Source organism: Guyanagaster necrorhizus (assembly GCF_019112545.1).
Source record: "Guyanagaster necrorhizus MCA 3950 unplaced genomic scaffold BT62scaffold_14, whole genome shotgun sequence".
Classification (NCBI taxonomy): domain Eukaryota; kingdom Fungi; phylum Basidiomycota; class Agaricomycetes; order Agaricales; family Physalacriaceae; genus Guyanagaster; species Guyanagaster necrorhizus.
In genome coordinates, this window is record NW_025064893.1 from 1,150,754 (window position 1) to 1,175,839 (window position 25,086).

Sequence of the window (25,086 nt, forward strand, 5' to 3'; positions counted from 1 at the left end):
AAATAAAAAATCGACGGTTTCGATATTTATGTAATTTTTGAAATTTACTGTCGGTGTCAAAACGCAAAATTGAAAAGGAGCCACGGCGAGCGTCGTTGAAGAGAGACTGAATCAGCAGCGATTCTCTTTTTGTCGTGCGAAAGCCAGCGAATTCATGGTCTTTCGATGCTCACGCCCTCCCGATTCCAAAAGTCAAGCTCTGGTCTTCCTCGATGGATCCATTCAACTGGCTCAAACAAACAGGCTCAGATATATCAACGAAAGCGGGAACATGTGCCCAATAATGTCTTGCACAGGCCTACGGTTGACACAGTCGCGGAGAGGCAGGATGTTAAGACATCGATGGCTGTGCAGAAACCCCGGCGCAGTGCGCAATGCTTCTGTTTTCCTGCTGCTATAAAGAAGCTGAACCACCTATTTTAGGTCTGCGAAATGCACTCGGAGTGCAGCTTTTATCGCAATCTCTTCACGATCAAGTCTTCAAAAATTGTTCCTTCGCAGCACCCCCGAGAATCTTTACGAACATTGCACTTGCGCATCTACAGGCCCACGAACTCAATCCATCTCAATCCTCCAATCTCCCCTCCACTGAATTCAGCCTTCCCCCTCTCCAAGGCAATAATTTGCTCGAACATTTCTATCGGATAGGCTCGTCCAACGCAGAACCTTACCTTTCTTTGGCCAAATCGTTTGCTGATGCCCAACTATGTCCTCCTCCAGAACATTGGAACATCCAGGCCGGATGGACAAAGTACATATATGAAAGCGATGGATCAGGATACCACGAACATGTCCCATACCCCATGCATGATGGAAAACCTGAGCAAATGCTTTCCTTCGATATCGAAAACCTTCCGAAATATCATCCCTTCCCAGTCCTGGCCTGCGCCGCGTCTCCTAATGCTTGGTACGCGTGGATATCTCCCTGGATATTGGATCCTTCAAATGCATCACCAGAACAGCTTATACCTCTCGGTCCTCCCGACGTCCCGCGCATTGTTGTCGGCCACAATGTGTCTTATGACCGGGCGCGTCTTCTTGAGGAGTACCACGTTGATGGAACAAAGAATCGCTTCCTTGACACCATGGCACTTCATGTGGCTGTTAAGGGGATTTCGTCCCACCAAAGGCCCGCGTGGATGAAGCACAAAAAAAACAAGGAAGAGGTCAAAGTGCAGCGACGAGAAGCCCTTGAGGTTGTACGGAGTATGATACAGGAGGTACAAGACGGCATGGACGCGCTACGGGAATCTGAGGCCGACGGGGACATCGATGGAGAAAGTAGAGCCGACCTCATCAGACGTTGGCAGGAGCTTCAGGAATTTATGCCTGGACATCAGGCTTCGCTGGACCGCATACACGACAGCTTCCTACCTGGTCCTCCTCCGGGGAGTGAAGACGTTGAGGATAATGATAATGTTCAATCGCGATGGGAGGATTTGACATCGATGAATTCTCTAGCAGACGTGGCAAAACTCTACTGCTCCATTGATCTTTCCAAAGAGATTCGAGATGACTTTTTGACCTGCACTCCCGAAGAAATCCTTGCCAACCTATCTGACTATATCAGCTATTGTGCCAGTGATGTCAATGTCACACATCAAGTATACACTAAAGTGTTCCCGGGTTTCTCCAAGAATTGTCCTCATCCTGTCAGTTTTGCGGGAATATTGACAATGGGAAGTGGGTTTCTACCGGTAAATCAAGAATGGGAGGCATACTTGGAGCGTTCGGAGGGCCTTTGGAACAAGATGTCGAAGGGCGTTAAGGATGGTCTAGAAAGCCTTGCTAGGGAAGCTGTTAAGAACCACCCAGTTGGTGCTGAGGGAGGCGAAGACAAGTGGAAGGATGATCCTTGGTTAAGCCAGTTGGATTGGACTCCGAAGGTCGTTGGCAAGACTCGGGGTGTATTCCCACCAGAGGCAGAGGTGGAACCGCCCGCAAAGGTATGTGATTCAATTCCTCGCCAAATTCTCATACTCAGGACGCTATGTAGTCACAACCTTCTGGGGTCGTTCCGCGGTGGTATAGTCGCCTTCTCGATGATCCACTCTCAGTATATGTCATCGACCGCATTCTGCCCCTTCTCCTGAACCTGTCTTTTGACGGTCATCCCATGGTCTTCACACAGAAGGACAAATGGCATTATCTTCAGGGCAAAAGAAAGACTATCCGCCGTCTACCTACGGCATCAGGTCTCACGAAGTACTTGCTTCGGCCTAGACACGCACTCAAGCTTCTGGACGAGGGTCAGATGAGTTCGTGTGATAACAAATTGGCCATGAAGCTCTGCCGACCGGAGAATAAGCTGAAGAAGGAGGTCCTGAAGCTAGCGAAGTCCGTTTACAGCAGAGGTCTGACAGAGAAACAGATCATCAAGGATCCTTGGTACAGTCAACTGGATTGGTCCGAGGTTACAAGTAATGCTGCTCAGGCCGTTTCGATTGTGAGACCAAAGCCTAAGCCCAAACCCGTCAAACCCCCGCCTGTGTATTGGCCCAAGTGGTTCTGGGACCTAACCAAGCCAAAGAAGGATATGCCTCCCGCATCACTAGATATCACCATGAAGAATCGCTTTGCTCCACTTCTGCTCAGGATGTCCTGGCTCAATTATCCTTTGTCCCATTCTCGAGAATATGGCTGGACATTTCGTGTACCGCCGCGGCCGGAGGGCGAGCCAATTCCCGAGAACATGAAACGACTGAAGGCCCTTAATTTCCACGACGACGCTGATGAATCCCTTCAGATCCTTAGGTCTGAGGGTTACACATTCTACAAGCTACCGCACAAGGATGGCGAGACAGCAAATGTTGGGAGTCCTTTGACGAAGACTTTCATGAATTATGCCATTGATGGAACGCTAAGCTGTGGTGCCGGTGAAACAGCTAACGCGATTGTCGACGTCGCCGTCCAGGGCAGCTATTGGATTAGTTCTCGGGATCGAATTAGGCGTCAGATGGTTAGCTGGCAGGACCCGAAAACAAACCGGTGGGATATGGGGTTCCCAGCCGAGCAGGACACAGAGGGAGAACGGCCAAAGAAGTGGGGCATTATCCTTCCTCAGGTCATAACAATGGGCACTGTTACTCGACGGGCCATTGAGAAGACTTGGCTGACTGCGAGCAATGCGAAGAAGAACCGTGTCGGGTCTGAACTCAAAGCCATGGTTCGGGCCCCTCCTGGTTATGCCATCGTTGGTGCTGACGTTGATTCCGAAGAGCTGTGGATTTCTAGTTGTATGGGAGACGCACAATTTGGTGCTCACGGTGCCACCGCCATCGGCTGGATGACACTCGAAGGCACGAAGGCCGCAGGAACCGATCTTCATTCCAAAACGGCCAAGATTTTGGGTACTTCTCGTAACCAGGCCAAGATTTTCAACTATTCTCGCATTTATGGCGCTGGTATGCGTCATGCAATACTTCTTCTTCAGCAGGGGAACTCAAAAATGACCCCGGAGGAGGCTCATAAGCTCGCATCAAATTTGTACGCGTCAACGAAGGGCAAGAATACGTATCGGACAGACATTTTCGGAAGGAGGTTTTGGTTTGGTGGTAGCGAAAGCTTTCTGTTCAACAAGCTGGAGGCGATAGCTTTGTCCGATTTGCCTCAGACGCCTGCCCTGGGTTGCGGCATCACACAAGCCCTGTGCAAACAGAACCTTCCAGAAGGTTTTGGTTCGGACTATCTGCCTTCACGGATCAATTGGGTCGTACAGTCCTCGGGAGTGGATTATCTTCATCTACTCATCGTTTCAATGGACTATCTGATCAAGAAATTCGGTATCCAGGCTCGGTACCTCATTTCCGTTCATGATGAACTCCGGTATTTGGTGAAGGAAGGAGACCAGTACCGCGCCGCGCTCGCTCTGCAGATTGCCAATCTCTGGACCCGGAGCATGTTTGCGTACAAATTGGGTATGGACGATCTACCTCAGGGAGTAGCCTTTTTCTCTGCGGTGGATGTCGACAAAGTGCTTAGGAAAGAGGTCGATATGCCTTGCATCACTCCATCCCAGCCGGAGCCGATTCCTCCCGGTGAATGTCTAGATATAACCCAGATACTGGAGAAGACAAATAATGGCTCTCTATGGCGAGACGGTCGCGCTATGGAAACGAAGATCAACGAACCTTTTGAGGGCTCATTAGAGGGTTATGTTGAACCTGATTGTTTAATCCACCGTTCCCCCAGCCCTGCCTGGCTTCAAGCGCAATCAACTAAAGATTTTGGCGAAGTCAAACACTTGGCCAAGGAAGAGTCTGGGCTGAAATTCGTAAGAGATGCGGGTCCACTGGCGAAGACGAGGGGTAAACGAAGCGACAAGATCAGTGATGACTGGGCTGAAATGGTAGAGCGGGTGCTACAGTCGGGTCGCGACCTTAATCTATGGTAGTATATATGGGTAAAGATTCATTCCTTTCACTGTACCCATAAACTTGTATATACAGTTATATTATTACATCCGTTTCCCATCTCAAATCTCATTAATGCAAGATTCAGTTGATTAATAATTGTGATAGAGTCTGGGGCGCGTTATGGTACTGAATGGCTCTTACACAGGTCTGCGAGTCTTTCACAATGGACTTGGTGGAAAATTCGGAATTAACTTGCACTTATTGTGAAGGCGCGCTTAACGTCGACGAACTGAGGCCAAGCCATTGCCATGTAGATGCGAACTCTTTTTGGAAAGGACTCTCCCGCTGAGCTGGATAAGACGGGCTCAGTGCCTTTCTGCGTGCTCCAACACCTGCAACCTGCAAATCCGGTGATGAAAGAATCATTGATATGCGATGACAAGCGTTCCATTTCTTAAAATGTTTAGTGGCAGGGCAAGCTTTCTTGTAACGCATATACGGGCGAGCTTTGTTGAATTTTCACAAAGGACAGGCGGCTGAAATATAACCCATGTCAGAACATCACGATTCAAGAGGCCCTTGGCCCCTTACATGTCTATTCCTAATTCAACCTTCACAGTATTTATTTTGGACAATGGTTCAGTTAGTACCTCATTGTGAATGCATGAAGAGCTCAACCTCTTAGGGACTATTGTACAGTTTAAAGACAAGGATTTTCTTAAATGTATTCTTCTAACCATGCATGAGCAGCGTCACCCCCGGTTCATCCCAGACGTCCTCTAAAGTAGGCAGTCTCGCCGATGAGAAGCCGGGAAAGCGATGGAATGGCTATGAGGACAAGAAGATGCCTGAAAAGTTGCTGAAAGGTGCAATCGCCGGTGATACGAAACGTACGGCTCCAGGCTTTCTCGATCTACCATTGCCTTTTCTCAGTGGTGTTCATTACCAACATGAGCTTCATCATCTCGTACGCGACGAGGGGGTATGTTACGAGTCGTTCCACGGCCCGATACTTTTACCTGACGTTTTTCCCTGTTTCCCCCGTCTCCCGGTTTAGCCCGTATTTGTTATTTCCGCCATATATATATATAAGCCAGTACACATATTGTAGCTAGGGGTTTTCGCAATCGACCAAGCCTATAAGCCTGTCAGCGACTGTGCGAGCCTTTCATGAGAGAAGTGACTTTTGCCACCCTCTCATATTTTTGACAGCTCCATTGGCTTAATCTTTGCTTTTATCTTTTACTCTCTCTCATCTGCACTTTTCTCTCTAAACTCTCTATATCTCTCTTCATCGATATCTGGACCCCCTACAGCTTGATCACCTGAGGACATTCTGACTTTGACACCAATATCTAATTTTTCTCTTTACTTCTTGGTTCCTTAGGATGTCATGTTACCCTTTGCACAGCCATCACAACACCACTGTTGTGCCAGCTACACCAGGGATGGACAGTCCTTTATCTCAGTTGTCAGGTGAGTTGTCACCAACAGACTTTGATACTAAAAATGTGGCAGATTCTAGTGCTGCAAGCACTCAGGATGCTACCCCTATTCTGGCTGCGAGCTGTGTTCCAGCGTCTGATGCTACAGTACTGAGAAACCTTCCTCTTGCCTGTGCACAAGCAGAGGAAGAGGATTCAAATCACTCAGAGAAATCAGAGGATGTCGGTTTCAAGGGAAATCTGACCATGGAAGTTTCAGATAATGATTTATCCTGTAGTGATGTAGATAATAGAAATGATTATGAATTGTCTACATTCTCTACCTTCGAGAAAGCATCCCATAGTACAGATGCAGAAGAATCCAATAGAACGGCAAGACCTGTGAGGCTTCGCCGTACTCAGAGTCTTGATGACTTGGGAAAATGTGAAGTTCATTTTGGAGGACTACACAAAGGAAGAAAGCTCATGAAGGAACAGCTTTCTACCATTGATGTGGCTGAATGGAATTTGACAACTGCACAACAAGAAATGCTTGCCAAATGTCAGAACAAGCTGATAGAAGACAAGGGCTGAGAGCAACCTACTGTATCTCAGACTCTAATAGCTACATCTGGATCCAGCTCTTACATTGCTAAAGGAAAATTTGTTGACTGCAATCAGGAGATTGATGACACTGAATTAGATGTTGAGGCACAACATGAGGCTCTCAAAACATGGAATCAGGCTCTAGACATCAATCAAAAAGTCTCTGAAGGTGATGTGTCTCATTCAGAGGCTCGTCCAGAGGTTGAAGATGGTTTTACAACTGTCAGAAAGTCTTCTAAGCATAACAAACAGAAAGAAGAACCTCAGGGATTAAAACCAAAGACAAATGTTCACAAAACAGACTGCTATGATGCTCTGAAAGTAGAAGAAATATCAGATGAAGGTTCTAAGTCAGATTTGAAGGCAGAGCCTCAACCAAAAAAGACACCCTCTAAGACAAGTGCAAAATCTTTGAAATGAAAGACTGTCAGATCATTGACTGATCATAGAATGAGGAACATCATACAAGAACACTCAAAGGCACCTTCAAATAGCCAACATGGGTCTACTTGCCCTGTGAATCAGCTATCACCTGATAGCTTCTTGGCTGATGTGTTAGATGTTAGCAAATCAAAGAAGCGGAAGCTCTCATCTGAGTGCAAGAAGAAACTCAATAAGAAAAAGCTTGAGAAACAGAAGCATAAGCACCATGCTAGTTCCTCTAGCTCTGAATCATCAGAGTCTACTCTCAGTAATGAGTCTGACCCAGATTCAGACTCTAATTATTCAGAATCTTCTCTATCAGATAATGGTTCCTCAAGCACTGGTTCAAGCTCATCAAGCTCAAGTAGCAGTGATGCAAGTGATGAATCAGATGCATCAGATAGCTCTGAGCCATCCAATCATAGATGTCGATACCATCATCGTCATACTAGAAGGCATGGTTCCCATCAGCATAAGCATAGAAGTCAAAAACATCACCGCAAAAGATTGATTCGACTAATACCTCCTACACCATATGATGGAACAGCTGATAGTGAAAAATTCTATCACTTCACAATGGAATTGACCCAATTCTGCAAAGAAGGTCAGGTTCCAAAGGATGAATGGGTATTTCTGGCATCACATTATCTGAAGGGAAAGGCATTATCTTTCTTCATTCAGAAGGTTTCGAAGAACCATGCAGAATGGACATTGATAGACTTCTTGTGAAGAATCTTTAATTCATGCTTCCCTTTAAATTACCAAAGTCAGCAACAAGATAAAATAAAGAAGTGCTATCAGAATGACCACACCGTTTCAGAATACATTTATGAGTTGGAAACCTTGTATGGTCTTGTTGGCATGACTAGCAAGTATGAGTGTATTATCAAGCTTTGGGATGGATTCCATAGGGAGATGCAGCATGAACTCTATCAAGCAAAGCTTAATAAGGAGATTCATAGCTGGCACTGTATTGTCGAAGAAGCTGAACTCATTGAAATAGCTGACCTTAAATTTACACCTTGAAGTACTAAGAAAAAGAAGCCATCACAGGGAGGTTCTGAAAACAGCAATAACTATAGAAATAGTGGGCATACATCTAAGAAATATAAGTCTGATAACAGTCATTCAAAAGAATATTCTCATGAAAAGAATGGACCCCACAAGAGAGGATCTAACTCATATAGTCAGTCATCAAGCTACAATCAACCCTCATCATCTTTTAGAGGTAATAAGCCATTGAATGGAGGGTGCAATAGTGGAAGCAAGTCTACCACAAATTCTAGCTCTAAAAATAAACTATCAGAAAATAAAAAGGCAGAACTTGTCACTGCAAAGAAGTGCAACATATAGCTAGAAATTGTCCTCACAATAACACAGTGAAGTCAAGTAACAAAACAGGGCCACCAGGCTTCTCAGCATATGGTATCCATTATGACTTAGCAGATGATCACCAGCTTCAAAATTTGGCAGAGACAACTGAAATAGTTGATCACATTTCAATTGGAATGATGTTCATATCTACTGAACAAGACAGTCAGTCTCAGAATGACAATCTATTCAATGAAGACATTTCAAACCTTGAACCTGTTTCAGAAACTAATGATTCTGGAAGCTCAGACTATGAAACTGATGGTGAGTGGACTTCGCAAGTGCTTACTGAGCTCTACATATCATCTATTGAATCTGAAAATGATATCACATCTTCAGGTTCTAGCTCTGATAATTCTGTCAAACCAGAATTAGATGACTTAGAGACATTTATCTGTGATTTCAGAAGTATTGAATGTAATGAAGCTTTACCGATGCCTGAGATTGAGAACTTTGCTCATCCATGGTCTGAAAAAGATGTCTATGCAAGAGATCGTAATGATGAATCTATGTATTGCTGGGCTGATAATGCTAAGGATGTCTATGGGTATCCTGAGACAGACTATACCAACTTCATACTGTGGCAGGAGGTAGATTCAAAGTGGCGACCTAATACAATTGACGATCTATATCAATATGCTGCTGAAATATGCTTGAATCATGATGCACCTTACTCTGGTGATGAGTTATGCTGGAGTGCAGTAAGCTCCTACCGTTTTAGAGTATTCCACCTGAATCAGGAGACTTTCACTATTGCAGATACTGAGTCAGAACATGGAGAACTCACTATATCTGCTTCACTGTTATAAAACCCAAAGTTTTGTATTGGTGCATGATATGCAAAACAGTGTGCCAGGTTGTTGGCATTACTATATAACTCTACAGAGTGGTACTGCAATTCATCAAAAATTGGAGATGCAATAGTGCAAAGCATGCATTTTATTCTGAGTCATGGCATTAGTATATATCCAGATCTGAAGGAATTAGGCTACAAAAGCCCAATCTCACCATATGATAGATTCCAGGTTTCTCATAAGACATCAGACAGAAACCAGATTATGATTACTGACCAGGTGAACCTTGCTGTCCTTTATATTGATGCTATATAGCTTGAAAACCCATATTTTGATGTAATCGGATGGCTTGCAAAGAACCTGCATTCATAGCAAGACAATATAAGTCCTTACTACTAGACAAGCTTTGCTTTGAGAAGCTTAAGCAGGCAGAAGCTATTAAAGTTCACTCAGAACAGTGGTGCATGCAATGAATAGGAAATGTACTTGCTGAAGCTTTTGAAACCAAGCTACATGAGAACCAACCTTATCCAGAGGATCCCCAGGAACCCCATAGACACCTTCGGTTCATAACATGGGACTCTAAAGCAGACCATCAGTTTAAATAGATTGACCATGATTGCAGTCTAAGAGGAGAAGTTTCTTATGAATGGGTACTGGACCCACAGTTCAGTCTCGGAGAATTCTGGGGACGACAATTAGCCATATTTGACAATGTACCGACATTCCAAGATATGGATTACCCTCAGATAGGCCACCCACTTGCCACTGCAGTTTGAAAGTCCTTAACAAGGCATGTACTATTTATTTCAGATCAGTGAGACCTGAAAGATGAAGTTCAGTATATTGTGTATCCGAATCCAAAGCGATCGACACAGGAATACATCATTGATGATGTATACCGAGAGTTCAAGACCTCAGTAACAATCAAGAACTTGATGAATCCGAACTTCGACCTTCCAAACTGGTATAGAAAGAAGCTCAATCAAGCCTATGAAGATCTTCTTCAGCACCTTCGAGGTCCTGTTGAGTATGAATTCTTGCCTTGTCTATTCTCGTAGTCAGTAGAGATGAATGAATTTGAGTGGGAACTTGACATGACAGTTGCTAGAGCTAATAGTTACTTGTATCTAATGCATAGAAACTTGCAGTGGGAAGAACAAAATGGCTATGCTTATATTATGAGCATAGCAGGCATTCAGATTGAATCTAAGACATACCCAGCTATTCAGTGACATGCAGCAGTGGTCAAGGATATTGGCTGAATAGTACCTCATCCTTTGGTTATTATTGTTGAGGTTAATGGTAAACCATATCGAGCATTGATTGACACTGGCTTGCTGGGGGACTTTATGTTCACTCAGCTTGCAGACCAGCTGAAAGTGTTCAAAACATATCTGCCAACTCCAATTCCCTTGTATCTTGCAGTACAAGGTTCATGTTCTAAGATTCTATATAGAATTAAGGTTCAGTTTAAATATCAAAGTATTAAAGTGGAACATTACTTTGATATAGTGAACCTCTCAGGGTATGATTTAATACTAGGCACACTATGGTTGTACCAGCATAATATATGTGTTAGCTTTAATCTTTTTTTCATCGAAATAGGAAGCAGCATGGTATTGCCTATGAAAAGTGATAATGTAAGCCAACTTTGGTTCCAGACAATGATGGCGAGTGACAATGTACTTGACCAAGTTCGCACAGAGCTTAAAGAGTATGCAGCTCTCATCTGTAAGACAGTCTCAGAGACTCTATTACCACCACTTAGAGTGATCAATCACACTATCCCATTAATTGATAAGCAAAAGGTCTACCTATGGAGGCCTTCGTGATGCTCAGAAGCCTTTCACTCACAGTGGGATCAGAAACGACAGGATTACCTAGCTTTAAGTAGATGGAAACTCACTACTGCTGGGAATTCTATACTAATATTACTGATTCTGAAAGTAAGAAAATTGAAGCACTTACTTCGGACAGTCGTTGACTTGCATGCACATAATGCTAACACTCGCAAGGTCTCCACACCTCTTTCAAATATTAAAGGCATCTTGTGTTGTGTTGTCAAATGTAAGTATCAGAGCATAATTGATAGAAAAGATGCTTATGAGCAAATCTATATAGTGCCTGAACATATGGATAAAACAACTGTTACTACTCCTGATGGAAATATGGTCAGTCTGGTTTTACAACAGAGTGATTGTAACACACCTGCTATATATCAGGCACTGATGAATCATATTTTCTCCCCATACCTAGGTGTATTTATGGAAGTTTACCTTGATGATATCATCATATATTTGAACTCTCTTGAAGATCATGTAAAGCATGTAAAATGTATTTTTGACATGTTGAAACGAGAACAGTTATATCTGAGTAGTTCGAAGTTGAATTTCCTACCAAAAGAAATAAAAGTTTTAGAATGGATTATTGATGATAATGGTATTTGTATGGACCCTGATAAGGTGGACTCTGTAACTAATTGGAAGACTCCTACATCAAAGGGTCTTCTATCAGGGTTTTTGGGAAGTGTAGGGTATCTAGCTGATGATTTATCTTGCATCCGTGGTCCTATGGGTATCCTCCACTCTCTCACAGGTTTTATAGTCCCATTCTGTTGGTTCTATACAAAGCAGTGAGCCTTCAATGAGATCAAAGAGATTGTTGAGCATTATTGAAACTATAGCTGAGTACCAATAGATTACTCATCTAACTATAAACCAGTCTGGATGGTTATCAATGCCAGCTCAGCAAGTATAGCTGGATATGTAGCACAAAGAAGTGAGTGGCAGACTAGTAAAATTGCAGCATTCTACTCTGCTAAGTTGAGTTCAGCATAGCAGAACTATGCTGTGCATAAACTAGAGATGCTGGCTGGCCTAAAAATGATGTTGAGACATTAGGACATATTGCAGAGGGTACACTTCATATGAATAACAGACCACAAAGAGTTAATTCATCTGATGAACCAGAAGGATCTAACTGGACGACAAGCATGTTGGTTAGAAAAGATGAGTGCATTTGACTTCAATATAGTATATGCACTAGGCAAGACTAATATTCTCTCGGATGCCCTCTCCTGAATCTACATCAATAATAGTCCTAGAATGGTATATGCTCATTCTAAGTACACTATTCATGATGATAATGTGAATATGGATTATTTGAATATACATGGAATTACCATACCTTTGTTAACTGGCCTCAAGGCTTATGCTGCTCATACTACCCATTCCCATGCACTACTAAGACACTCCAATGCAGATACAGGCTGTCCTGAGACTTCATCTGAGTTTGCAAAGCAGATGAAGGATCATGTACACTTTATCAGCCTTAGAACCACACAGGAGAGTGGGAGTACCAAAGAATTGACTTTACCATTGCAAAGTATAAGCCCTAATAGGGCTAAACAAGCTATGGAACCTAAAACGTCATTAGAAAGCAGTATAAAAGGTGTGAAACAGCACCAAAAGCTTACTATCAAGATCCCTCCAAAATCAAGACCTAGCCCCAAGGATATGAGCCATAAGTCAGTCAGACAATCTGCAGGTGCTTCACAAGACATATCTACAGAGGATAAGGTCAAAGACTCACCTCACAGAAGCTGGGATGATCATAGATCTCGACAGCAAGAAGGCATTGATGCCTAAAGTGCTAGCAAAGCAATATCACATGATTTGGCCAAATTTGATCCAGATTGTGACAGTGTGATATTACTTAATACTATTCCATCATAAAATGGCCTCAACTTTGAACAATCAATTAAAAACCACTATTCCAATAACACTCTATTTAAAAGAATAGTTGAACACTCTGAACATTTTAAGAATTTTGAGTGGGATATGGATTCTGGCCTACTGTACCTCAAAAAAAATGATAACTGACTCTTATGCATACCTCGTGTACTTATAAATGGCCAAACAGCTCAAGAAATTATAATTTCAGAGGCTCATTCAATTCTAGCTCATCTTGGAGCAAGTAAGACCTTAGATTATCTTTGCCAGAATGTCTGGTGGAAAGACATGGTTTCAGATGTGAAGTCTTACTGTGAATCATGTCATACATGCAAAATGAGCAAGCCTAACAATCAGAAGCCTTATGACTTGTTGCATCCACTGAAGGTACCTTCATACCCTTGAGAGGCAATTGGTGTGGACTTTGTTGGACTATTATCAGACTCAAAGAATCAGGATGGTACTTTTGACTCAATAACAGTCATAATTGACTTGTTTATCTCTATGGTACATTTAGTTCTATGCTGTATGACATATTCAACTCATCAAGTAGCTGAACTAATGTTTGAGTATATTTACAAACTCCATGAAATGCTATGATGGATAATAAGTGATTGAGACTCTCTTTTTATAAGCATCTTCTGGAAACAGCTTCATGAGCTAACAAGAACTTAGCTCAATATATCCAGTGCATACCATCCTCAGAGCGATGGTTCTACAGAACATGCTAATCGCACTATCACTCAGATGCTATGACAGTACATTGATACCATACAGAAGGACTGGGTATCTAAGTTACCAGCTATTGAGTTTGCTATTAATTGTGCTCGATCAGAAACTACCGAATATACTCTATTTATGCTTAATACAAGATGCATGCTATAGTCTATGATCTAGAATTCTGTTATGATTTTTCCTATTTTCTTTTCTTTTTCCTCGAAAATGACCCCTATCTCTGCTTAGTCAGGGTGCTTAAGCCAGTGCTTAAGACTGTGGGAATGCTTAGCTCAGCACCCAAGTTGATCACTCTCCTATCACAATGCTGTGTGCTGTGAAGAGAGAGACAGTACCCTTTTTGTCTTCAGCCAGCAGTGCAATGACCACAGCATAACAGCAAGACAACAGCTTTTGTGGAGAGCCTGGCAACAGCAGAGGTAACAGCTCTATGACAGACAATATCTTTTGTGAAACATCTATTTATAACGAGATAACAGAACAGTATTTAAGTAGCTTAGTTCTCACTGTAATACCCCAGTCTCGAACTAAAGTTTTACTTCACCATTTTATCTCGAGTGAACTGCAACACCTTGACAACACAATGCTAGTCACACATAAGTGAACCCTGACAGTATAACCCAAAGTGTGAGGTTCTGTCAGTTTATCATGTGTTTCTAGTCATATGGAATTTGGGCTTAACAAATTCTAATATAAAAAATAAATATCTCTTAGTTAGAACCTTTGCATGACTTCGCCGGTTAGCAATTATGTCTGTCTATGATGCAATCTTAGAGGCTTGGATGAAGCAAACTAGGCTTGCTAATCAAAAATGATGGGTTGAACTCTTTCATGAAGGGGACTTAGTTTATGTCTCAACACAAAACTTGAAGTTTGCGAAGAGCCTAGCTAGAAAATTAATCTCAAAGTATATCAGCCCATACAGGATCACAAAAGATTTTGAAAATCACTCATTTTAGGTGGAGCTTCCCTCAAGCTTCATCCAGCAGAGAGTTCATCCAGTCTTTCACTCTTTATTGCTTTGAGTTCATGTTCCAAACGATGATTGTCAATTCCCTGGGTGTCTCGATATCCAGATATATGAGACTCCAGAAGCTGAACCATAATGGAAGATAGACTGCATTGTATCACATCACAATGCAAAAGAGCAAGCTATATTTGAGATTAAATAGACAACAGGAGATATCACTTAGCTGCTCTATGATCAAATTTCGGGTCTCAGGTGCCTATCAGACTATCTCGAATTGTTGGGATGTACATCTATCGGTCAGCTTCTAACGAGTTGTAGAGTACCTTCAGAGGATCTGGAACAGGATAGGATATCTGTAGGGTTTATATCATTTGAATTAAGCTCTAGCGTGAGGATACATAAATGAGAGCCTCATGCAAATTCCCCAACTTCATTCTCTCTATTTGCCACCCTCAACTCTACCCTGTTTTCTCTTGATATGCTCACTGATCGATCTCACAAAAAGCATAAGAGCCATATGTATAATCATCCCCTTCTTCTGTCTAAAGCCCCTTCCAAATCTCTGGCCTGGTTCATTCACCGCAAGGGCATTGAGAGGTTCAGTGTCCAAGAGGCTCCTGGCTCCAATTCACTTAGAGACCTTATTGCTGACATTCCTGCTATCCTGATGCTCCAGTGCATTGAGCATAACAATCACCTTCAACACATCCACAGAGCTGGAGGCATTCGATCTTGTTGCCAGATTCATCATGAGCCTATTGGGTACTCTATCATCACAGCTTCATACAATGCAGGTGATGCTGAGGATAAGTTTGCTGAGTGAGACAACTCCTCAGGTGAATACCATCTCACTCACCTTGACGATTCCACCCCCACCACTCACAATCTCAAGGTTGACATGCCTATCCTCTTCAATCCCAGAACCATCTAAATCCTCGGATATATCATTATTCCAGAATGCGAGTATAACAATAATCAGTACTTCAGTCATACTCTCTTTCTCAGACAGGAAAGGGCCAAGGAGAGAGCCATCCAGAGATGAAAAGACAAATGGGTGGGAATCCTCTGAGAGAATTGTGATGAGTTGCTGGATTTCCTCTTGAACTTGGACTCAGGCTCTGACTGTCCATTGGAGTTTATTCAAGGTGCATTTAACATTGGCGATAGAGAAGACGATATAGAGGGTGATGTTGATGTCGAGGTGAACAGCGAGGAAAGAGATGCTGCTATGCAGAATAGAGAAAATTAATCTTGGAGGATACATACCATACTACCATATTGTCCAACTTTGTTGGCCAGGAAAGCATATGTTACAAATCGTTCCATGGCCTGATACTTTTACCTGACATTTTTCCCTGCTTCCTCCATCTCCTGGTTTAGCCTATATTTGTTATTTTTGCTATATATATATATAAGCCAGTACACATATTGTAGCTAGAGGTTTTCGCAATCGACCAAGCCTATAAGCCTGTCAGCAACTGTGTGAGCCTTTCATGAGAGAAGTGACTTTCACCACTCTCTCAGGGTATTTCTATCATTGGCTAAGCTTAAGCTCATCAGTAGTGAGGTCAATGCTCAGCTTTTACCAAATCAATAATGGCATCTCTGTTTCTCGTGTTTCTTGACAGAACTATCGGCATGAGACTTAAATGTCTTTCATTAGATGTCTTCTGCATCTGAGCTGAACTTGCATTGGTACTCTCTTAGTTTTCAAGTATCTGAACTGAGAGTCTGACTCAGGCCCCATTAACATCTTGTAAGTTATGTCATATGTGAATGCTTGATCATTTCTATCATTTTCATTTATTGATAGTGTGTGATGCACACATCACTCAAACTGTGATAGTATTGCATACTGTGAGCATCTTGTGGATGCTGAGGTACATATATATGTCATTATCTGTGGTGATTATTAATGTGATATTTGTCTATCTAATACTCGCATTTCACTGCTGATTTCATTTGCTCATTCCCAGTAGTTCAAATCAAAGCTGATGGCAACTATTCAGATCGATATGTTGCTCAAGCCAACTTCTAGGTATCTTCTTGATGTGCCCATCATATGTAAAACAATATTTCCTTCTTCTAGTATCCAGATGAAAAAATCCACAGCTAGATCTCAACTGTTAGTATTATACAGAGATAGATATTACTGACAGTGAGCTTTGGGAAGTGCCTCACTGATTTTTCTGTGCACTACCTAATATCCAGTGGTTCTGATCGACTCAGAGAGACTGTATAACAGACGGGCCCATTCTACTTCCTTTTTTGTAATATAAACCTAGACTTTATTTGAACTATGCTTATTCATGCACTCTACTCTTATCTACATATAAATACTTAGTCATGTCTAGAATTACATGAGTCTTTCTTATCTTTCCCCTCTGAATTGAGATGTCTTCAACCTGATCCTTAATTTGTCCTTGTGTGCTGCTACTGACTATCATTGCTAACGTCATATATTTTTGACCTGTAGAACAAGAAACCTCACTTAATCAACTCCTGAATTGATGGGCCTAACCTCAGAAAAGTGCTAGACTGATCACCCAGTTCTCTCTTGGCTTCGCCCCATCACCCTACAGACTCTGCTTCATTTACTACCTCTTTCTGCACTCAACCTTCTGCTTTCTTCTTTTCTCTCTTGAACTATTAGACATTAATATCTTGTTATCTGCTACATAGCCAGAGTCCCTTGACGACCCCAGTGCCTCTAGCCCCTAATGTTGCTACTTAAGTGCAGCAGACTGAACATGATGAGTCCTCTTTGACTAGCTCTAGGGATATTGACTCTTCCAGAAGAAACCTGGCTATGCTTGAGGATTGCTCTGTGAGCCTGAGTATTCGCACTGCTCTGTCATAACATCATGCTGCCAGTGACACTGGAGTTATGCTGATACCCTCTCATCTTTGTGGAAGTGGTGAATGTACTTCTGCTTCATTGGAGTATGAAGATGCTATGGAGTTCTCTCTATACAGCTGAACATGATGGCCAAGCTGGTCAAGCATATGATACAAGTTATGACTCGATGCCAAGAGAATGACCAGATGGCAATCCCAAAGATGGCCTGTCCGATGACTGATCTGAGGGTCAGAACATGGCACATGGTCTTGAACATGAGGGTAGACATACTTTACATGTAGATGAAACTAGTATTACTAGTACTGAATATAATGAAGCCAATAATGGTGAATTTGCTGAACTCAATTGGACTGATGAACAATTGCATACATTTGAAGAAGCTGAATACCAGTTGAAGAATCTGAACATGCCACTCTTAAATAGTGTAAGGCTTGTATGAAGGAATATCATCACTAACCTTCCCTCATACCTGTCTGAGCTCTGCCAGTGAAACATAAACCTGAATATGAGCCAGAGAGCAGTCCCTCTGGTCTATTGACCTTTGCCAAGGAGAAGACTGTTGAATTTCATGGTCATGATATATCTGGCTTCAATGAAGAAGAACTTGACTCTGATAATCAGCATCAAGTTTTGGAACACTGGCAGTCTATTCAGAATGAGGACTCTGCTGTTCAAAGGGCAATATATGAAGGCATTGTGGCTTCTAAACTTTGGTCTAAATCTAATAAGGATAATGAGGAGAGCTTCACTACTTCTATCCCTTACAAGCCAGAGAAACATAATGAAAAGCCTAAGCGCAGTTGTACTGTTAGGATTGAGGATATCATTGATTATGATGATCCAATACCAGAGAAGTATGCAGATGCTGAGTGAATTGGATCTATTCCATCTGAACATAGTTTAGTTGGTTCACAGAGAATTGCCTCTACAAGTAATAAGAAGAGCAAATCTAAGTCTATGACATTACCATCAGCTAGCACAACCTCAGGTAATGTTTATAGCACTCCAATGGGTGTACTGGCTGACTTTGAACAGCCTCATCAATCATTGACTACCCCCATGAATGAATTATGGCATGCTTCAAGTCAGGTGCCTCCTAATAGTTTTCTGGGATGAACTCTTCATTGAGGCAACAATGATGAAAGAAGAAGGGGACAGGCAGTGCTATCACCATCACCATCTGAGTCTTCATCCTTCTTCTCCTCTGATAGTGGTTCCCCTTTGGACAATGAGAGCTCATCTACTTCTAATAGAAAGAAGAAGAAGAAGCATTGCAAACATAAATCTCATTTACATCATAAGCATAAAGGCAAATCAAAAGATGTTCATTTATGCAGGCCCATTGATCCCAAGGTCTATTCAGAATCAGAGGACATCAAGAAGGTTAATAGATTCATGCAAGATTGTGAATTATACCTTGAGGTTCTTGATGATGATCCAGTCTGAGATGTGTACAATATATCTCATTTTCTTGATGGTACAGCCCATGACTTCTATGATGTAGTTGTCAGTGGAAATTATGAGAAGTGGATATTAGGCACCTTCTTCTGAGAGATGTTTGACTATTGCTTTCCTATTGATTTCTGTAAAAAGAGTCGGAAGGAGATTGAGAACTGCTGTCAAGGTGGATGGTGAGTGAAGGTATTCACCCATGAACTGGAAAACCTGTACAATGTCCTGGGTGATGAATCAGACCATGCCAAGGTTGTTAAACTGTGGAAGGGCCTTAACCTTGACATCACTGATATCCTGTCTTGGAAGAGTTTCTCTCAGGCAGTTCACTCTTAGACTATCATTGCTCATGAGGCTGAGCTAGCTGAGGCAACCTTGAATCATAGGCATTCAGCTATGTGTGCCACTGTTCTGCATAACCATAGAGCAGACTCTCACTGTACCAATCAGACTACCAAAGACAATAAGTATAATGATATTCCTCATAATCATCAGGATTATTCACCTCAGCTTATACAGATGACTCCTACAGATGAGGCTTATGTTATTTGTGGTCAACCAGCAAGGAAACCACACCAATTTGAGCCAAGTAATCATAGTGGACCACCATGATTCAAGAACAGCCAGCTAAATAATCAGCCAAGGCTACTGAAGCCATCCTCTAGTGGACAGAGCTCATCTGGGCCAACAAAGAATGAGCTAATGGCTGAGGGTCATTGCTTTAAATATCATGAGAAGGGCCATTTAGAATGCAATTGTCCTTGAAATGGCATGGTCACTTCTGCCCTCCTGGCCTTGCCTCCTCTAGCATCTGATTTAACTTTAGAGAGGTGAATCAGGCTACTAGTGCTGCTTCAAAGACTAAGGATCAAACCTCACTGTCTATTGATAGAGTGGGTTTTAATCTACTGGATCCTGTACAAACATGAGATCCTTCTATCTTGCAGCATGGAGATCCTTTTGGGCTCCCAAGTGAGGTATCAAAGTCACAAACTTGGATCTTGAAGTTTGCCCAGGGAATTGTTGAATGTCCTATTGGCCATTTCCTTGAGGATTGGCATGAGAAGCACTTAGATGCCTGTGGACCATATCCTGGGGATCCTGTAGAAAGGTCTGATGATAAGACATCAGATCATTTTACAGTTTATCGCACATTGTCTCACTTTGTGTTGATTGATGAATCTCATACCTCTGACTCATGGCCACATGATGAAGGAGAGGTTCTGGTACCCTCAATTGTTGCAGAAATGGGAGATATTGTCCACTGGTACAAGGAATATTGTGCCCGGAAATTATCCATACCATGGTCCTCTCCTAGATCACGAGTGACAGACAATTATTGTGACTTGATTGAGGAGATGCTGAATGATCACCTTGGAACTGGATGTATCTCTGGTGTTGATGATCAGTTCCATGTTTGGAGTGTTGACTCAGACTTCGCAATGATTCATGATACACATCATGGGCACAAGGTTCAACTACCGAAGCGCCTATTAGCATATCTGAAGTTCCGGCTTTTTAATTGGTACCTCCATCAGATTCAAAAGAAGGATCAAAGGAGTAACTCCTGGTCTATATGGAAGGCCCACTGGGGTGGTCTCTCTCATGTCTTTGACAACTAGCCACAAGCTTGGGATGCTATTAAGCCTCCTTGCGCTAGAGGTTTATTCTCTGGTCATGTGGGTATTGAACCTACTTCTTTGACTGGCTTACAACGTAATGCAAGCTCAACTAGAGATTTTAATCGCCTGGTCCCCATGCCCATGGTGATAGAGGTCCTTATTAATGGTCACAAGAGCCGTGCTCTTCTTGACTCTGGGTCTTTGGGTGATTTTATCTCCACAACGCTAGCAGATCAGCTGAAGTTGAAGCGAACTGAGCTTGCGAAGCCTATTGAGTTGCATCTTGCTGTTCAGGGCTCACGCTCAAAGGTTAATTATGGTACACAATCTGATTTCAAGTACCAGAATATCAAGGAACGTCGATACTTTGATATCGTAAACCTATCAAATTATGATGTGATTCTTGGAACGCCATTTCCGTTCCAGCACAAGGTATCCTTTGGTTTGAATGAGGAACATATCATAATTGGAAGTGAGACGAGCCTACCTATCCGTGGTGAGAATGTTGCTCAAATTGACGCTCGGGCTGTTGATATAGCAGAGGAGCAACTAGGACATGTCTGAGAGCAATTGTTTGAGTATGCAGCACTATTGTTTGTTGATGCTGCTAAGACACCGTTACCTCCGTTTCGAGCAATCAACCATGAGATTCCAATTATAAATGAAAACCAGGTCTATACCTGGCGTTCATCTAGATGTCCTGAAGCATTGCGCCAGCAGTGGGTGCAGAAAAAGAAGGATTATCTTGCAACAGAACGTTGGAAGGTAACCACAGCCCGTAATACTGTTCCAATGCTGTGCATATATAAGCCTCATAGGCCGAAAGGTGCACCAGAGCTACGTACCGTGTTTGATCTTCGTGAACGAAATCGGAATACCCGGAAGCTCGCTGCACCATTACCACCCATTGATGGGGTTCTTCGTCGAGTTGCTGGACATCGATACCGTTCATTGATGGACTTGCAGAGTGCCTATGAGCAGATTCGGATTAAACCTGAACATGTTGGACGTTCGGCAGTGACTACACCTGACGGAAATATGATTAGCCTAGTCATGCAACAAGGTGATTGTAATGCACCGGCCACATGCCAGGCATTGATGAATCACCTGTTCTCTGCCTACATCGGGGTCTTCATGGATGTCTACCTTGATGACATCATTGTGTACTCAGATAGCCTTGAGGACCATGTTAGGCATTGCCATCTGATTTTCGATATCCTGAACAAGGAACGTTTATATCTCAGTAAGAATAAATGTCAATTTCTGGTATCGGAATTGCACATTCTAGGCCATATTGTCGATGACAGTGGTATTCGCATGGATCCTGATAAGGTTGATTCTGTCATCAACTGGAAGGTTCCTACTACACACGAATGACTCCGTGGCTTTTTGGGCTCAGTCGGCTATCTCGCTGATGATGTGGGTAACGTTCGCATACCTATGGGTGTCCTCCACAAGTTAACAGGGAATACGGTTCCCTATAGATGGACAGAGACTCACCAGCGTGCCTTCGACGAGATCAAGGCACAGGTTCAGGCACATCAAGACTATCATCGGGTGCCTCTAAATTATGACAAGGGCTCGCCACGTCGATGGGTGGTTACCGATGCTTGCCGTTCAGGAATTGCTGGATATGTTGGCCAAGGAGATGACTGGAAAACAGCACATGTTGCTGCATTTTTCTCTGCAAAGTTACAGCCTGCTCAACAGAACTATCCGGTCCATGAACTGGAAATGCTGGCAGGCCTCGAGACCATGAAACGACATCGGGATATACTACAAGGATGTCAGTTCACTTGGGTGACAGACCACAAAGGTCTCATTCACCTGTTACAGCAGAAAAATCTGTCGGGAAGACAGGCTCGCTGGATGGAAACACTATCAGATTTTGATTTCGATGTTGAGTATGTTTCAGGAGCTGAGAATACCCTCAGTGATGCATTATCTCGCATGTATGCTAGCGACGCACCTGGAACAGTGCGCACTCCTTCGGAATACACTCAATATGATGAGGACTTTCCTCAGTCCGAACTTGCTGCTAATGGGATCACAATGCCAGTCCTTGTTGGTCTTGAGGCGAGTGCAGTGCGTACACGGTCTGGAGGGTGCGTAACACAGCCTTCAGTAGCAGTTGGTGATCAAAAATCCACGAATTCAAAGGCAAATCAGCCGGGAAAGCCTGCAGGTGCTGATGCTGCAGATAAACTGTATATTCGGCTGCCAGCTCATTCTGTGACCTCTAAACAGTCACAGAAGCTGAATCCCACACCTCAGAGGCTCCGGATGAAAATTGGGTCACCAAGGACAGTGGCTTCAGCTTGGAGAGCGAGGGTAACAAGCAACCGTCGCTCAATCCAACCAATTCTACTGCTCACGTGGATGCACAGCCACTGCCTGGTGCAACGTTGCTGTTTGACCCTTCGCACTCAGCTGCGACAGCTCAATCCAGAAAGGCTGTAGAAAATAGAGATATCTATTCTACTGAAAGTCAACCTACACCTGGACCTAGCACACTAGTAGGCGAGAGCATTCTAAATGCACCTACTATAGAACAAGTCATGGAGGGCCTTAGAACTCGGCCTTCTGAATGGTCTGACCCTGTGGAGAACTCATTGATGGGTTTTCTGAATCATAAGTTAATGGGAGTTAACTTATTGGATATTATCCGGCTCAATTATACCAAGGATACACTGTTCAAGAAAATCCTGAGTGAACCGAAGAATTACAGGAACTATACCTTGCGTGATGGCCTTCTGTATTTGAAAGACAATGAGCGGGAACTGCTCTGCATCCCTGAGTCAGTCACAGTTGATGGTAGAAGCCTCCGCGAGATTATTATCTCTGAAGGACATTCCTTGCTAGCACATCTTGGCGCCGCAAAGACTCGAGTGTACTTACGTGACCATGTTTGGTGGAAAACTATGAATACAGACATCCATCAATACTGCAAGAGCTGCGAAACCTGCAAACGAAGCAAACCTTCAAATCAGAAGCCATATGGATTACTGAATCCACTTGACGTTCCGTCGTACCCTTGGGAATCAATCGGAATTGATTTCATTGGTCCACTACCTGAATCAAAGAATCGGGATGGTTCTTTCAATGCTCTGACAATGGTAATAGACTTACTGTCAGGCATGGTGCATTTAATTCCAAGCCGAACAAATTATCGTGCACCTGAAGTAGCCGAATTAGTGTTTGCAGAGATTTACAAACATCATGGCTTACCAAAGAATATTATCAGATCGAGATGTACTATTCACCAGTAATTTCTGGCAGCATCTTCATAAGCTTCTGCATGCGAACTTGAAGATGTCAAGCGCCTATCATCCCCAATCAGATGGGTCGACAGAACGAGCTAATCGTACAGTTACACAGATGATTCGGAATTGTGTTTCACTCGATCAGAAGGATTGGGTCACACGTCTTCCTGGAATTGAGTACGCCAATAATATGGCTCGCTCAGATAGTACCGGATACTCACCATTTTTCCTGAATACGGGGCGCACCCCAAGGTCTATGCTATGGGATTCTCCAACTGACAAGACCTATCCCGGAGTCAAAAATTTTGCTCTACGTGTGAAGACAGCAATAATGAGTGCTCACGATAGTGTCCTTGCTTCGCGGGTGAAACAGACACGAGATGCAAACAAACATCGTCGTGAGGCACCATTCACTAAGGATGATCTGGTTTATATATCGACTCAGAATATCACCTTACCAAAGGGGCTGGCTCGAAAGCTTGCACCAAAGTTTGTAGGATCTTACAAAATTGTGAAGGACTTCGGAAATAATTCATATCAGGTGGAACTACCATCCGAATTGAAACAACGGGGACTGCACCCCGTCTTTCATGCGTCCTTGCTTCGTGTTCATGTCCCGAACGATGATCGTTTGTTCCCCGGGAGACTTCACAGTCAGACTGGCCTCACTGCCGAGACCGATAATGAATGGAAGGTAAAGGGAATAATCTCTCACAGAGGAAGAGGACGGGGCGCCATCTTTGAGGTTGAATGGGCATCTGGAGATAAGACCTGGGTGCCCTATAGCGATGCTCAGAGTTACACAGCTGCGCTCCAAGATTATCTGGACATCTTGGGTGTCAAGGCCATATCACAATTACCCATGTCTCAGATAGAGAATATAGATAAGGGCGTGGAGATGTTCATTGGCTCACTGACCATGGATCTAGTCAGATTGGGATGGCGTGATAAGGATAAATGGCGAGACTTACCTGAAATCTCGCCACACTTCCCTTCCAAGCACTCTGACACCCCTCATTTGTGCTCATTGTCTCATTGCAGCCTACGCAAATACACGATGGCTCCAGAGATCATCATCAACATATGACTTCGATGCCATGAAGGTGACACCCCAGCAATTGACAATTGAGAACCTTGTGAATAGCAACGACGTCATCTTGGACCGCTCTCAGGTCTTGCGCTGCTGCATCCTAGCCAATATGGTGATGAAGAAGGGTGGCGATGTACCCACCAATCAGCCGATGCCTCTTGGTTACGAGTACTTGGTCGAGGCTACTCGTCGTGAACCGTACTTCACCATACAGGAGAAAAAGGCTTTTCTCTATATCGACGAGACGACTGGCCATTGGAAGGTGCCAAACAAAACCATCAAGATCAATGACTTGCTGCCTGTTGCCCCCACGCAAAAGATCGAACCGTTGTCAGCTATAGAAAGGGCTGAACTGGAGGAGTTGAGGGAATGGGAGCTAATGGAGAA

The 25,086-nt window shown here is 43.2% G+C and overlaps 4 protein-coding genes and 1 pseudogene across 5 annotated transcripts; all 5 read left to right on the forward strand.

Annotated features, from left to right (window-relative positions):
* Window positions 1-49: 49 nt before the first annotated feature.
* Window positions 50-4,516, forward strand: BT62DRAFT_950592 (uncharacterized protein). Its single transcript, XM_043188149.1, has 3 exons — window positions 50-367; window positions 424-1,946; window positions 1,997-4,516. The coding sequence occupies exons 1-3, from the start codon at window positions 166-168 to the stop codon at window positions 4,391-4,393; spliced, it is 4,122 nt and encodes a 1,373-aa protein (XP_043039242.1). The 5' UTR covers window positions 50-165; the 3' UTR covers window positions 4,394-4,516.
* Window positions 4,517-5,097: 581 nt separating this feature from the next.
* On the forward strand, window positions 5,098-5,412 carry BT62DRAFT_1006771 (uncharacterized protein; the record flags this gene model as incomplete). The annotated part of the gene is made up of 1 exon (XM_043177275.1): window positions 5,098-5,412. One exon carries the CDS (start codon window positions 5,098-5,100, stop codon window positions 5,410-5,412), a length of 315 nt encoding a protein of 104 aa, XP_043039243.1.
* Window positions 5,413-7,076: 1,664 nt separating this feature from the next.
* Window positions 7,077-7,774, forward strand: BT62DRAFT_1025189 (annotated as a pseudogene; the record flags this gene model as incomplete). Its single annotated transcript has 1 exon — window positions 7,077-7,774. A coding segment is annotated over one exon (461 nt), but the record flags the coding sequence as incomplete, so codon positions are not given.
* A 10,338-nt stretch (window positions 7,775-18,112) lies between these two features.
* BT62DRAFT_932909 (uncharacterized protein) lies at window positions 18,113-19,176 on the forward strand. Its single transcript, XM_043186439.1, has 5 exons — window positions 18,113-18,374; window positions 18,402-18,625; window positions 18,675-18,772; window positions 18,827-18,949; window positions 19,004-19,176. The coding sequence occupies exons 1-4, from the start codon at window positions 18,281-18,283 to the stop codon at window positions 18,909-18,911; spliced, it is 501 nt and encodes a 166-aa protein (XP_043039244.1). The 5' UTR covers window positions 18,113-18,280; the 3' UTR covers window positions 18,912-18,949; window positions 19,004-19,176.
* A 4,422-nt stretch (window positions 19,177-23,598) lies between these two features.
* Window positions 23,599-24,166, forward strand: BT62DRAFT_932912 (uncharacterized protein). Its single transcript, XM_043186440.1, has 3 exons — window positions 23,599-23,618; window positions 23,723-23,894; window positions 23,953-24,166. Exons 2-3 carry the CDS (start codon window positions 23,725-23,727, stop codon window positions 23,975-23,977), a joined length of 195 nt encoding a protein of 64 aa, XP_043039245.1. The 5' UTR covers window positions 23,599-23,618; window positions 23,723-23,724; the 3' UTR covers window positions 23,978-24,166.
* Window positions 24,167-25,086: the final 920 nt, after the last annotated feature.